We start from the raw sequence: 14,279 nt of genomic DNA, 5'->3' as shown, positions 1-14,279 counted from the left end.
TTTCACACATGAATGTAGCGTATGCGCATTTGGCGTGCATACTTTTTTTTGCTGAACAGTGGCATTAAGTGCCATATTATGAATTTTGATGTAAAATTCTGAATTTTGGACATCAAAATTATGAAATTGTAAAATCAAATGTTGGGAGGTCTGCATAGTGTAACTAGCAGCATGTGTTTTTAAAGAGACAGTCCGCTATAACCAAAATCTGTCACCTAGAGGTCCATAATAACAGGGGTTTACTATATACCAATGCTGAAGGACAATCTCCTGACTTCAAGGATTCTGTACTTGAACAAAGTTACATTGTTAGGCACTCCCTAGGAATAGTGTGTGATTAGTAAATGTGCGGAAGATATGCAGACCAGGAAAGGCGGATAGAATATAGGACAGACACAGGATTATCAGCATAAAGGCCATATCTGCTCGGAGTGTTTAAAGATTAATTCTCACCCCTGAACTGCCATTGAACAGTGGAATGTTTAATGTATGAACTTTAGAGCGAAAGATTCATAAGAATGTCCTCACTGAAATCTTCCACTTATTCCAACTCCATACACAAACCAGAGCAAGGACTGTACTGCCAGTTGGCGTCAAGATGACCATAGCCAAGAACTTTTGCGTGACGGGCTCCTTCTAGACTAGAGCTGTTTTGCCATCCATTGATGCATAAGGGAGACAACCTGCTTGCCAGAGAGCAGAGAGTGAAGGGAGCACATGCATTTTATAAAGTTTATCCATAGCTAGAAAACTGTCAGCACCATTCACATTACCTTTTGTGTGCCATATGTCAACTTTTAAGATTCAGAGTAAACAAAGCACACTTGGCATCCCGTTTGTGTATGAGTAAGCAGTATATCATGTATTCCAGTGCCTGCTATTTTGGCAGCAACAAAGTTATCATTCAGTGGTAGTATGCTGGATGCCAAGAGCTGTCCAAAATTCTTGTTTTGGCACCATTTGAACATGACCTGTACAGGCACAATGGAAATAACAAAAACATTGCTACCGTACAAGATATTGAACAACCTGCGGCATGAAACAATTATTTTGTCGTGTGGGCAGGAATATTAATTCCCCGTTCCCTATTCGCCATGACGTTCCTTCTCACCATTTTCGCATCACTTGACCTGAGTTGAAAGTTAAAAGCCATCACCAAATAAATATACCAAACTAAATATATAAATCAAGTCATGAATTATTGCCTTGAAATATTGATTGTTAGCCCTGTGCATTCCCAGGTCTCTGTCTTGTGTATTTATTTCTCTGTTCCTCCCTCAACAATTGTTGAATGTTTGGTGGAAAGCTGGCTTTCTGTGGAGGATTTTGCAGGTGCCTTGGAAGTTGATTTTGAATAGTTATGGCCTAGAAAGTCTAGACTGCAAAACTCTGCATTGGTAGAAGAATTTCAGGTTGGCTAGTTGGTAGTCAGCAACCAAAGTAATGGTGAAATGACACCGATGGAAACCATATTGCCATCCTTAGAGAGGACAAAAAGCACAAGCTTCATAAAGCCATTGTCTCTCCCTAAGAGGTAGCTCACCAGTGCTTGTTGGTGGTGGAAATTAAGAAGGGCATATTTACAGCACCTGCTGCTTGTCAACTTGAAGAAATTGTGGACCCAGCCAAAGTGATACATACAGAAAAATAGGTTTGAGGTTAGCTCTGCTGATCGTTTCAGTTCCTCTGATGACACCTGGGCAAAGGCAGGTCCAGTTGTATCTCCTTCTTGGCTGAAATCATGTGATTGTGCCAATTCCTTGCCGATTAGAGGCAGCTGCCTTTTGTAAGAGAATGGAATTATTTTGTTGAGTATTGCGCGATGTGCTTGGCAAGATTGAATGTTAAACGCAATGAAGAAATGTGGTAAAGACTTGCATTTGTGTTAAATGTAAGGTGAACCCACAAAATATAGATATTTGTCCTCATGGAAATTATTGAGAAGTGAGTAATGATGTAAATGTTTCAGCAGTGACCAAAGTTAATAGTGGTTGTGTGGTTGTGTTGGGATATGGCATTTGAGGACGTTCACTGATATTGTCCTCACCTTTAAGTTCTTATGTACTGCATTCAATTTTTTTCGGGGAGGGGGTGGGGAATCATCTGACTTCTATTAGGACATGGTCTCAAGAGTCCCTTGGTTTTCGGTAAACTAAGCAAATCACTCTTTTTCCTTTCTCCCACCTCCAGCATCATCTGCAGTCCTTGGGGCATATGTTTTCTTATATTGCTTTATTACTTTCCAGGTCGAGCCATGCTTGACTTTTAAAATAATTACCTGCTATGGGCACAATGCTTTAAAGCCTAGCTTTAAATGATACCAGACATTCTCTATGAGGAATACACAACCACTCGTTCTTATGTAAGAATGGTAGGCATGCACCAAACATGTAAATTAGAAGGCACTACAAACTGCCTACTGTTTTAAACTGAAGCGATGAATGTGACTAGCCCTGACCCGGGGTCCGATCGCCCAGCGCGGGGAGCTGAGATTCCCCCGATAAGGGAGTTTGATCTCCCCGACGCAGAGGGCCCGGCTATGGGAGCCAAGATCGTCCCGTCAACGGAAGGCTCAAGGCCCCCGACCGCGGGAGAACAAAGAAGGGAAGAGATTGAACTTTTTTTTTGCCTTCCATCACAGTGAGGAATTTGGATGAATTACTGTGGTGGATGTTATGTTAAAATGTATTTTGTGTGTTTCGTTGTTTTTTATTGGTATGACTGTATGGTGAACCAAATTCCTCATATGTTGCAAAACATACTTGGCTAATAAAGTGTGATTATGATTATTATGATCCCCATTTTTGTTAGTGGGCACAATTCAACCTAACGCCAGGGTATTGAGGTAGACAGCCATTTACCTTGCTGGGATAAATAGAGTGATATTTTGCTTCTGACATTTTTCATAATATTGATTATTGACTTCTGAGTTCAACAGCAATCTTTTGACAGTGCATTTTATTTCTACTGAAAGTTAAATGGTTGTCAACTGTTTCTTCTGATGGTATAGTTAGTGCGAAAATACTTATCTCTCCAAGTTATTTTCAGCCTGGCTTTGCAACTCAATTGCTTCAGATGGTTTGTCCCTTTCTTAAAACAAATTGACTTGATGTTGTCTTGCAATTGGTATTCCACCCTCTATCTAATATGATCATAATGTCAATAAAATGCATTGCACACTTTATGTAAGAGATAGTTATTTTAATTATGTTCTCGCTACTTCAAGTACTACTCCTGAGCAGACAGCTAAGCATCAACATGTATGAACCTCAGTCACGCCTAAAAGGGAATTTCACAATTATTGTTCGTTATTAGTGCAATCTTAATTTTTCTAATTGAAATGTTTCTTTTAATTGTGAATCAGTTGCAACATATAGAAAGCTGCTGATATTACAGTAACTACCCTGGTTACGAAGAGTTCTGTTCCAGAGAATAGTTCAGACTCCCTGCTTGACTTTCTCTGCCAATACCTTGTGACCTTTTCAGTGACATGAATATAAATCCAGTATAATAATGAGCAGTGAATTGTTTTAATCAGTCTTATCCAATCACATTCATTACTAAAATGAAGCAAAAACTTGACAATCAGATAGAATATTTGGTTTGGGGAGTTGCCACACAAATGTTGCTTTGAGACCAGCTGCAAGGTGTGATGCTGTCCATGTTAAATTACTTCTTCAATGCAACGAGACTAGTTCACCATCATTCAATATTAACTGTTTTTCTATTTATAATTTATTTGGTTGGAATATCCTTCTTACTGTCAAGATTAAGAAGAAAAAAAAATATGGAAGAGGATCAACACATATTTTCTAATAATTTGTGCCATAAATTTTCCTTCTACCTACATTAAATTTGTCCTTAATATCTTGATGTTACACCCATGTCCCCTGTCTCCATCAATGGTGTGGATGTGCCGTTTACTAGGGAGTACAAATACCTTGGAGTGTACCTGGACAGTAAACTGGAGTGGTCCAGGAATGCCGAGGCCCCGTACAAGAAGGGACAGAGCCGGCTGTACTTTTTGAGAAGGCTCTGCTCCTTCAATGTCTGCAGTAAGATGCTGCAGATGTTTGACCAATCGGTGGCACCCTGTGCCATCTTCTTCGCTGCCGTGTGCTGGGGCAGCAGGGCAAAGGCCGCGGACGCCAATAGGATTAACAAACTCATCAGGAAGGCTGGCTCCATCCTATGGGCAGAGTTGGATTCATGGGAGGTGGTCTTGGAGGGGAGGATGCTCCTCAAATTGCGGAGCATCCTGGGCAATGCAGCTCAACCCCTCCATGACACACTGGTCAACCTGAGGAGTGAGTACCTTCAGCAACAGACTGGTTTCACCAAGATGCAGGACAGAACGCCGTAGGGGATCCTTCTTCCCTGTGACTATCAAACTACATCTCCTCCCTCTTCTGTCATGGGGTAGACTGACTCCCCCCCCCACCCCCCCCCCCCCCTCCCCATCTTTGCACATCCACTCGTCACTTTAATTTCATGATTCATGTTTTTTGTGTTTTTATGACTTGGCAGATCAATTTCCCTCCTGGGATAAATAAAGTTCTATCGTATCTTTGTGTGTTTCAGTTGATATGTAAGTTTCAACGTAAAGCCCTAGAGTGCCACCGTGTTGCTGATACTTTTGAAGAATTTGTATTAGCTATTCAAATTTTTCAATTATGTGATAATTTAATAATTTTAAATGTTTGAATGGCAGACATGTATTAAAATTTTAAAAGTTTAAGAAGTTTGAAAGGTACTTAAACCTCAGACTCTTCCTTAACCAATACTGTGAGTGATGTTGCCATGTGTTATTATGTATAACCTACAGCATTTCTCACTGCGAGGAAATTCCTGACAGTTTAGCTGCATTAAAATGGTTTTAATTTAACTATATAATTACAATATTTAACAATGGGAAGCAGCAATTGAGTATAAATTGTCACGTATCACCTGTTGTAAATAACTTCCAATGAAAATGCTCTTTCATATGTTTGTCATTGAATTGAATTATGGTTGGTTTGAGGAAAATTTAATTATTCAGTTGGTAACTTTGTTGTTTCCCTTGTAAAGGTTATAAAATGACTGGAGAACTGTCATTAAACATTGATATCAAAGAACCACGATGGAATCAGGGTACTTTTATTGGGAGAGCAAAGCACTTCTTCACGGTTACTGACCCCAGGAACATTCTTCTATCAAATACCCAGTTGGAGAATGCTAGAAAGATAATTCATGACTATAGGTATGTGTGTCAGATTATTTCTGCTTCTTGATATTTTCCTGATAAAATTTTACCACATAGATTTAAATTTATTTAAAAATTAAACTAGGGTGTAATTTTATTGCAGGCAGAGTTTTTTTTAAAGTCCAGCTTTTTACTATTGTCACATGTACTGAGTCCAGTGACAAGCTTTATTTTGCATGCTATGCAAACAGATCAGATACCATACATAAATGCAATAAAGTCAAACTCAAGTAGAATAGATTGAGCAATGGGGAGGATACAGAGTGCAGAATATAGTTCTCAGCATTGTAGTGCATCAGTTTCATAAGTCCAATGTTCACAACGGGGTAGAGGTGAATCAGACAATACCCTAGTTTATAGAAGGATCGTTCAGAAGCCTGATAAGAGAGGGGAAGAAGCTGTTCCTGAATCTAGTGCTGCGTGCTTTCAAGCATCTGTACCTTCTGCTGGACGGGAGTAGGTTGATTAAGGAATTTTAAATTGATTTAAGAAGTGCCTGTTATTCTGAATAATACAAAAGCAAAAGAAAAATTATGTAGCAAACCACTTAATGTGGTCTGTGAAATAAGCAAAGAGAAACAATTTCTCCTTCATCAATTTTTTTTCATATTTTTGGATATCTCTCATTCTCTAATTTCTCTGAGAAAGTAGACTAACACAGCTTCTCTGTTTTGCAGCACATGATTTAAAACACCTGTGCCTGGTGTTAATTTAGTAAACAAACAAAAAAAACATTTCCTTAAGGCATTGAGGAGCCTTTTCTTCCTTAGCACCTTATAGAAATGGAGACAATACATTTTTTTGCACAGGAACATTATTATCGATCAACCTGATCACACTTTGAATTTGAAACCATAATAAATACATAATAAATACCTCAATGCCTTGGAAGTTGTAACCTAAAACTATCTAAAGTCTTGGATCATAAAGAAAATTATCTGTAAATATAATTGCAGCAAAATCTATTTTTTAACATTATTTTGATATTAAGTTGTGGTGCATTAAATAAGCAAACTTTGTAATTTGTTCAAAATATTGTTCATGTGAAGTAAAATAAACTTGGAATTACATTGCACCTTCAGGATACCTAAAAATGTCAAAAGTTAACTAAAACATTTGAACTATGGTCACTATATTTACGCTCTTGGAAACAAAACAAAATCTATGCTTCATATGGCATCTGGATCTTGTTAACATGTTGTTGTAATTTTGTTAATTTGCTATTTGTTTTTAATGTTTTGAGACTTTATTTTCGGTTCTTTAAGTAGATTTCATTGATTATTAGGTATATTAATTGAGTTATATCCCAGACTAGGTATCATAGCTGATGGGCTTACAGAAGATGATCTTTGGAAAGCAAAGTATATCTACGATTCTGCATTTCATCCAGATACAGGGGATAAGATGATTCTTATTGGCCGAATGTCAGCTCAAGTACCAATGAACATGACAATTACCGGATGTATGATGACCTTCTATAAGTGAGTAATGGCATTTTACATTGAAGAGATTTGTTTTGTTTTCCCGCAGCTGCTACTATTACTTAATTTCACCAGTTTGCATCTAGGAAAGTTGCACTTCTCTATAGTCTTGCTATTTTAACAAAATACGATTTTGGGGACAGTATGTGAAAACGTGATGGACCTTGAATCAGTTTTTCAACTGATTTCTTTACAACACACATTATATCTTGTAAGATCTTATAGAGGTGTACAAAATCATGAGAGGAATAGATCGGGTAGATGCACAGAGTCTCTTGCCCAGAGTAGGGGAATCGAGGTGAAGGGGAAAAGATTTAATAGGAATCTGAGGGGTAACTTTTTCGCACAAAGGGTGGTGGGTGTATGGAACAAGCTGCCAGAGGAAGTAGTTGAGGCTGGGACTATCCCATCGTTTAAGAAACAGTTAGACAGGTACATAGATAGGACAGGTTTAGAGGGATATGGACCAAGCACAGGCAAGTGGGACCAGTGTAGCTGGGACATTTTTGGCTGGTGTGGGCAAGTAAGGCTGAAAGGCCTGTTTCAACACTATCACTCTATGACTTTATATCATAACCCCTATTAGTAGCATTCAATTAGATATTTTCCTAAATAAAATAGTTCAAATAATCATAAGGATGCAAATACAACCTCAAAATCTATGCCATTTGGAAATATTTCTTGCAGCAGTTGGTGAGATTTTAGACAATGCCTTTCCCTAAAATAAGCCAGAATATTTTGGAAAATTATAAATTGTGGCAATAAAAAATTAATTGAAGGAACAGACTAGATAATACTTGTGTATTAAGATGTAAATTTGGATTATTATTACATGAAGGTTTTTGGAAAGAAATGTAATTTTACATTTCTTGGCAATTTTGGATAAAGTCTATATTTTACTGGAAAATCATGGCTTGCGGAACCCTTGGGTTAGTATTCTAAATACTATTGTAATCCCTGTGATCATCTTAATTTGGAAATAGTTTGTGTGGCATTGTATTGTTTAAAAAAAAAAATTTTTTGCACTCATGGTTCTTCTGTATATGTTTCTCGAGGGGTGTTCCTCTGCTTTTTGTTGGATTTTGCATTCTCCCTGCTCTGTTCTTTTGAGCGGAGGGCAAATTTGATTGTAGAGCTAAGTGACAGTAGCAAAACAACTTGAGAAATCTGAAATCTGACTACCATGAGTGCAAAAGTGCAGATCCAGATCAGACCACATTTGTGGGTGATACAAATAGAGTTAATGTTTTAGCTCAAAACTAAATTTGGAACTTTGCGTCATCCATCTTGCATCTGTGGTTCTGACATTCCTTTTCCTACCTTGCTTCCTTTGCCTTCTTTTAAATGAAATGGCCAAACAAGCAGGACAAAGCAAGTCCTACTGTAATGGTAAGCAGGACCAGGGAGGTTTAGGAGAACACCTGAAACTGTGAGTCTATGGTGTAAGACTAGACAATACAATGTCATGATGTTCCGGAATGGCGGGACTATCATATGTTGAAAGACTGGAGCGACTAGGCTTGTATACACTGGAATTTAGAAGGATGCGAGGAGATCTTATCGAAACGTATAAGATTATTAAGGGGTTGGACACGTTAGAGGCAGGAAACATGTTCCCAATGTTGTGAATTTGTGGAATTCTCTGCCTCAGAAGGCAGTGGAGGCCAATTCTCTGAATGCATTCAAGAGAGAGCTGGATAGAGCTCTTAAGGATAGCGGAGTCAGGGGGTATGGGGAGAAGGCAGGAACGGGGTACTGATTGAGAATGATCAGCCATGATCACATTGAATGGCGGTGCTGGCTCGAAGGGCTGAATGGCCTCCTCCTGCACCTATTGTCTATTGTCTATGATAATAAAGAAACTTTGCAATGGCAGGAATGACTATACACATGCCAAAGAGATTACAGTGGACCAGGGATAATGGTAGGAGAACTCCACGGAGGTAAGAATAGACAGGCGAGGACCATCTCAGAAGACCATCAGTGGAAGCCTAGGTACAGTTAAACTGGAAGCTACAAAATAACCATGTTTTCTCTCTTGTAGTTTTCAGAGTTTAAAATATCCCATCTGATTTCTCTTGTATTTGTTCCCGATGACTCTCAGAATTAAAGGCTTTGGCTATTCACTTTGTAAGCCAAGCTTGCTTCAATACTTTACCTTCACTAAACATGAATGGTGCAGAAAATACTGTAATGTTATGTAATATTGAAAAATCCGTGCATTATAAATTTTTGAAACTGTTGTGGTTACATTTACCAACTATAGTAATGAAACATTTTCTACTGATTTGATTTTAGGACCACTCCAGCAGTTGTTTTCTGGCAGTGGATTAATCAGTCCTTCAATGCTATAGTGAACTATACCAACAGAAGTGGAGATGCACCAATAACTGGAAGGTAAGTGATAGTTACATTCAAATTTACTTAAGACATTGTCATAAGTTTCAATATACAACTATATTTCAAATAATTGCTTTGGCTGGGGAAAGTTTTTAAGGAAAGAAAAACAAGCCTTTCACATATTTGTAAGGAGAAGTTGAGGCTCTGGACAGGAAAAAGCAGAAGGCACAGATCAGGCATTGGCAGCTGGGATCAAGTGCATCCCTGGAGAAATGCGATTGATTCCTAAAAAGGGAGAAAAGGGGGCATGAGATAGCTGATAGTTGAAATTAAGGAGAATACAAAGAGATTTTGTAAGTACAGTAAACCCTTGGTATATTGGACCATTATTAGACCGTTATAATGGTCTGTTATTGCCGATTGTCTGCTTTAACCAAGTAAAGTATCATCATTGTATGTAGTTAAAACAAAGAACTGTAGATGATGGTTAAAACACAAAAGGTCACAAGGTGCTTGAGTAATTCAGCTGGTCAGGCAGCATCTCTGGAGAACATGGATATGATATGATGTTGGGACTCTGCTTCAGACTGATGCACTCTGCACTTTGTGTCATTTCACCTAAACAATAGGCGGTGATACCACTGGTCTGCACCAACGAGTCCTTCACCAGTTCACCAGCTGCTTCACCAGTTACTGCAAGATCCGGTTGTAGCAGCTGCTGTTGCGGCTCATGTTGTAGCCCCTGGCCGTCAGCTCATTCTTTAGGCCGCTGCCAACAACAAGACATGCTTGATCACCGTGGGGCTCACTCCCCTGTCACCAGTTGCCGCTTCTTCCTGTCGTTTTGTCCACTCCCCGTTCCACCGGCATCTCCTCCTCTTTCTCCCCCGCAGTCACTGACATGTTGCAAGGTGAAGTATGTCGGTGACTCCAGGGGAGGAGGAGGTGGTGGTGGTGGATGAGTGGGTGGGGGGAGAGGGTCAGTGGACAGAGTGATGGGTGAAGGAGGAGGAGGCAGTGGGAAGCAGACAAAGTGATAGCCAACAAGAGGAAGCGGCAGCTGGCGAGAGGGGAGGGAGCTCCATGGTGACCAAGCGTGTCTTGTCAGTAGCAGCGGGCTGGAAAAAGCTTTGTGCCCAGGGGCTATATTATAACCCCTGGGCACAAAGCTTTTTCCAGCCCGCTACTATAACATGAGCTGCAACAACAGCCTCATCAGCCTCCTCACCATGCGGTGGGTGAAGAAGTGCACCGAGCGAACCAGGGTGGCATTGGAAAGCGAGAGCTGTAAGTGGCCAGGGAGGCGGTGCGATGCTGGAGTGGAGTTGGCAGGTCCGTCTGCTATAAGCAAAATCTGTTATAAAGGGATCCATTAAAATAAGGGTTTACTGTATAACACCCATCAGAAATAAAAGTAGTCATTTACCTATGGAGCCACAGGAAATCGGCACGGTCCTCTTGAATATTTCTCCTTTTAAACCGCAGAGAAAGACGTGAGGACTAGGGAATTTAGTTAAAGCCTTGAGAAAAGTCTGGATTGAAATGGAGGAGTTGCAGGACACCTTGAGACTTGTGAAGATAGATAATCGCATACAGTACATAATCCTCCAACATTTTTGCCACCTCCAATGGGATCCCACCACTCGCCATATCTTTCCATCTCCACCCCTTTCAGCTTTCCGCAGAGACCGTTTTCTCTGCAACTCCCTGGTCAACTCGTCCCTTCCCACCCAAACCACACCCTCCCCAGGTACTTTCCCCTGCAACCACAGGAGATGCAACACCTGTCCCTGTACCTCCCCCTTTGGCTCCATCCAAGGACCCCGACATTCTTTTCAGGTGAGGCAGAGATTCACTTACACCTCCTCCAACCTCATCTACTGTATTCGCTGTTCCAGGTGTGGACTCCTGTATATTGGCGAAACCAATCGCAGGCTTGGCGATTGTTTTGCTGAACACCTCCGCTCAGTCTGCCTTAACCTGCTTGATCTCCCGGTTGCTAAACACATTAACTCCCCCTCCCATTCCCACACTGACCTTTCTGTCCTGGGCCTCCTAAATTGTCAGAGTGAGGCCCAGCGGAAATTGGAGGAACAGCCCCATACATTTTGTTTGGGCAGCTTACACCCCAGTGGTATGAATATTGACTTCTCTAACTTCAAGTGACCCTTGCTTTCCCTCTCTCTCCATCCCTCCCCCTTCTTTCCCTCTCTCTCCATCTCTCTCCCTTCTTTGTTTGCTTTGAACTGATAAAAAAACAGCTAACTTCCATCTAACAATGATCTATTCTACATTTTCCTTAATCTCCATTCCATATGTCCTATTTCCACACCTTACACTTCCTTATCTATTTATCTCCCTCTCCCATTACATCAGTCTGAAGAAGGGTCTCGACCCGAAATGTCGCCCATTCCTTCTCTCCAGAGATGCTGCCTGTCCCGCTGAGTTGCTCCAGCATTTTGTGTCTATCTTTGGTTTAAACCAGCATCTGCAGTTCCTTCCTACATGATAAATCTCCCAGGTCTGATCAGATACCAAGGATACTGGCCAACCTAGAGAAGAAATTCAGGTGACCCTGGTTGAGATGTATGAATCATCATTAGACACAGATGAAGTCCAGGATGATCGGAGGTTGTCTAATGTTGTTCCTCCATTTACGAAGGCTGCAAGGAAAAATCTAGGAATTATGGACCAATGAGCCAAACATCTGCAGTAGTAAAGTTACCGGAGAGAATTCTGAGGGAAAGGTTATAAATGCATTTGGACAGATCAGGGTTTGTTTAGAGATAGTCAGCATGCTTTTTCATGTGGGAAATCGTGTCTCACAAATTTGAATGAGGTTTTTGAAGAAGCAACCAAGAATGTTAATGAGTCCAGGGCTGGGGAAATTGTCTATATGGACTCCAGCAATGTCATTGATAAGAGTCTGCATAGTAGGCTGTTCTGGAAGGTTAGACCACATGGGATCCAGGGAGAGGGTAACCGGATGAAATTAGCTTCATGGTAGGAAGCAGAGGGTGTTGCTAGAATGTTTTTAACACACTTTTTTGCTGTTTGTCATCGATAATCAATGAATTGAATGACACTGTACAAGGCATGATTAGTAAGACAGACCTTAGGCTGAGGATATTCTTATAGATGTGCATAAAATCATGAGGGGAATACACAGGGTGAATAGACAGTGTATTTTTCCAAGGGTAGGGATATCAAGAACTCGAAGGCATAGGTTTAAGATGAGAGGGGAAAGATTTATATAATAGGAACCTGAAGGGCAACCTTTTCACAAAAGGTGGTATGTAATTTGAACAAACTGCTGGAGGAAGTAGTTGAAGCTGGTACAATAAAAAGATTTTTTTAAACATTTGGACAGGTAGATAGATAGGAAAGGTTATGATGGATATGGGCAAAAGGGACCAACTTGTATAGGGCATCTTGGTCAGCATGGATGAGTTGCACACAAGGGCCTGTATCTGTGCGGTATGACTCTATCCCTCTATTAATTTTTAATGTAAGAAACAGAATTAATAAACCATTGCTAATGTTAAAATTGTGCTTTGATCATGGCTAACAGTACTTATGTTTTATCATTTTTTAATTTAAAGTTAGTTCTTATCTTATTTTTTGTTTAAATTACAGCCAGCTTGGTACAGCGTATGTCTCCGCTACAACAGGTGCAGTAGTGACAGCTCTTGGCCTTAATTCACTAACTAAGGTATCACTAACTTGGATACATGCATGTCTTATCCATTATTGCATATTGAAGCTGTAGCTGCTACATTTTGTGATGATGAAACTACAAATGACTTGACCTAAATTGTATAATCATTTATGGTATCATCAAGAAAATATTATGTTAATAATTAAGAGATTTAACACTAATATTCAAAATGTTAACATATTTTATAGGTATAGATCTCTTGTTCAGGATATGAAAACAGTGGCTAGCTGATCAGATCTAATATGATTTCTAATATGAATCTAATAATTTGTTCACTTGACCGTCTTTTGTGAAGGAGTCCCTAACGGATCAAGGATAACTTGCTTCCAATACAGTTTAATAAAGTAGCTGATAAGAGCAAAGTGGAACCACAGATTCTGTCAGAGTTGTGGTAGGAGGTGCATGATGGGCCGACTGGGTACTAGACAGTTTGTGATGTTATGCATTCTTTCCACTATCATTGCTGGACTTTTATATTTGTCCAGTGAAAGGACTTCAGGTTCTCACTGCCTTCCTGAATATTACTTTTCCAGTTTGAACAGTCATGGACCAGGAATTCCCACAAGTCACTGAAATGTTACAATTTTCCAAAGAGGCTTTGAGATGATTGAAATGTTATCTCTCTAATCTCTGCTAATAATTTGCTATGGCAGAGATCAGAACAGTGTGTCAGTTTTGTGATTCTGATGTTTGGTATACAATCGGTGCAGCCTGTCCATTGAAGCCCACTATATAATAAAGAGACTGGTAGATGACTATGCCACAGTTTTTCTCTCAGGATTCTGAGGCAAATGATGAGAGCAATGTGGATCTGTAGAATTTGCGATAGATGTGGTAGGGGATGCTTGTTTAGACTGGCACATCGGTAGTTTACGAGGTGATGTCCTCCTTACATTTTACACTGGGCTTGTGGTCCTAACTCATGGATTCAAGATCTTCTAACAACTTGCCTCTGCTGTACAACACCATCTTCCAATAACAATGGTCTGTATTAAGACTCTGAAAAGTAAGGATTATTTTCTATATCTTAAAAACGATTTCTCTTCAAAGACTAACTCGAAAGATGACCTCCAGTACGCCACCACAGCCTAGGTCAATTGAGAAAAAGGTGTTTAACAAAGCTAGATTTCAAACCCAACACAAAGTTCATTGTCTACGAAGCAGCAGTGGCCTTTGCTCTCCCATATGTTTCTGAAACTTGGGAGTTCTTACAGTGGACATCTCAAAGTACGAGAGAGAAGTCAACAATGCCTCTACACAATCTTTTGAATCCAATGGCAAGATATACAGAGCAACATCAGCATCCTCTCCCAGTGAACTTTTCCACCACTGACCCATAATAAACATTCAGTCAGTTTTGTTTAACAAGCAACATCATTTGCATCAGACACCAGAAACAGAAACACTATTCTGAGTGAAGAGATTACCAGGTTGACAGGGGAAAACCATTCAAAAAAGTTCTCATTCTATTTGTAAACATTGCAATATTCCTGATTCT

General features: G+C 39.9%; 1 protein-coding gene across 1 annotated transcript in view; it reads left to right on the top strand.

The window, feature by feature from the left end:
* The window catches only part of LOC144600142 (sideroflexin-1), a 63,687-nt gene that overhangs the window by 31,348 nt on the left and 18,060 nt on the right, over window positions 1-14,279 (top strand). The window contains exons 2-5 of the mRNA XM_078411593.1: window positions 5,068-5,239; window positions 6,553-6,723; window positions 9,022-9,120; window positions 12,700-12,775. Coding sequence (XP_078267719.1) covers window positions 5,076-5,239; window positions 6,553-6,723; window positions 9,022-9,120; window positions 12,700-12,775 — 510 coding nt within the window. The 5' untranslated portion in view covers window positions 5,068-5,075. The remainder of the gene's footprint in view (window positions 1-5,067; window positions 5,240-6,552; window positions 6,724-9,021; window positions 9,121-12,699; window positions 12,776-14,279) is intronic.

The sequence above is a fragment of the Rhinoraja longicauda genome, chromosome 14 (genome assembly GCF_053455715.1).
Source record: "Rhinoraja longicauda isolate Sanriku21f chromosome 14, sRhiLon1.1, whole genome shotgun sequence".
Classification (NCBI taxonomy): domain Eukaryota; kingdom Metazoa; phylum Chordata; class Chondrichthyes; order Rajiformes; family Arhynchobatidae; genus Rhinoraja; species Rhinoraja longicauda.
Note: the sequence above shows the minus strand (reverse complement) of the source record. Positions and strands in the feature narration are given on the sequence as shown.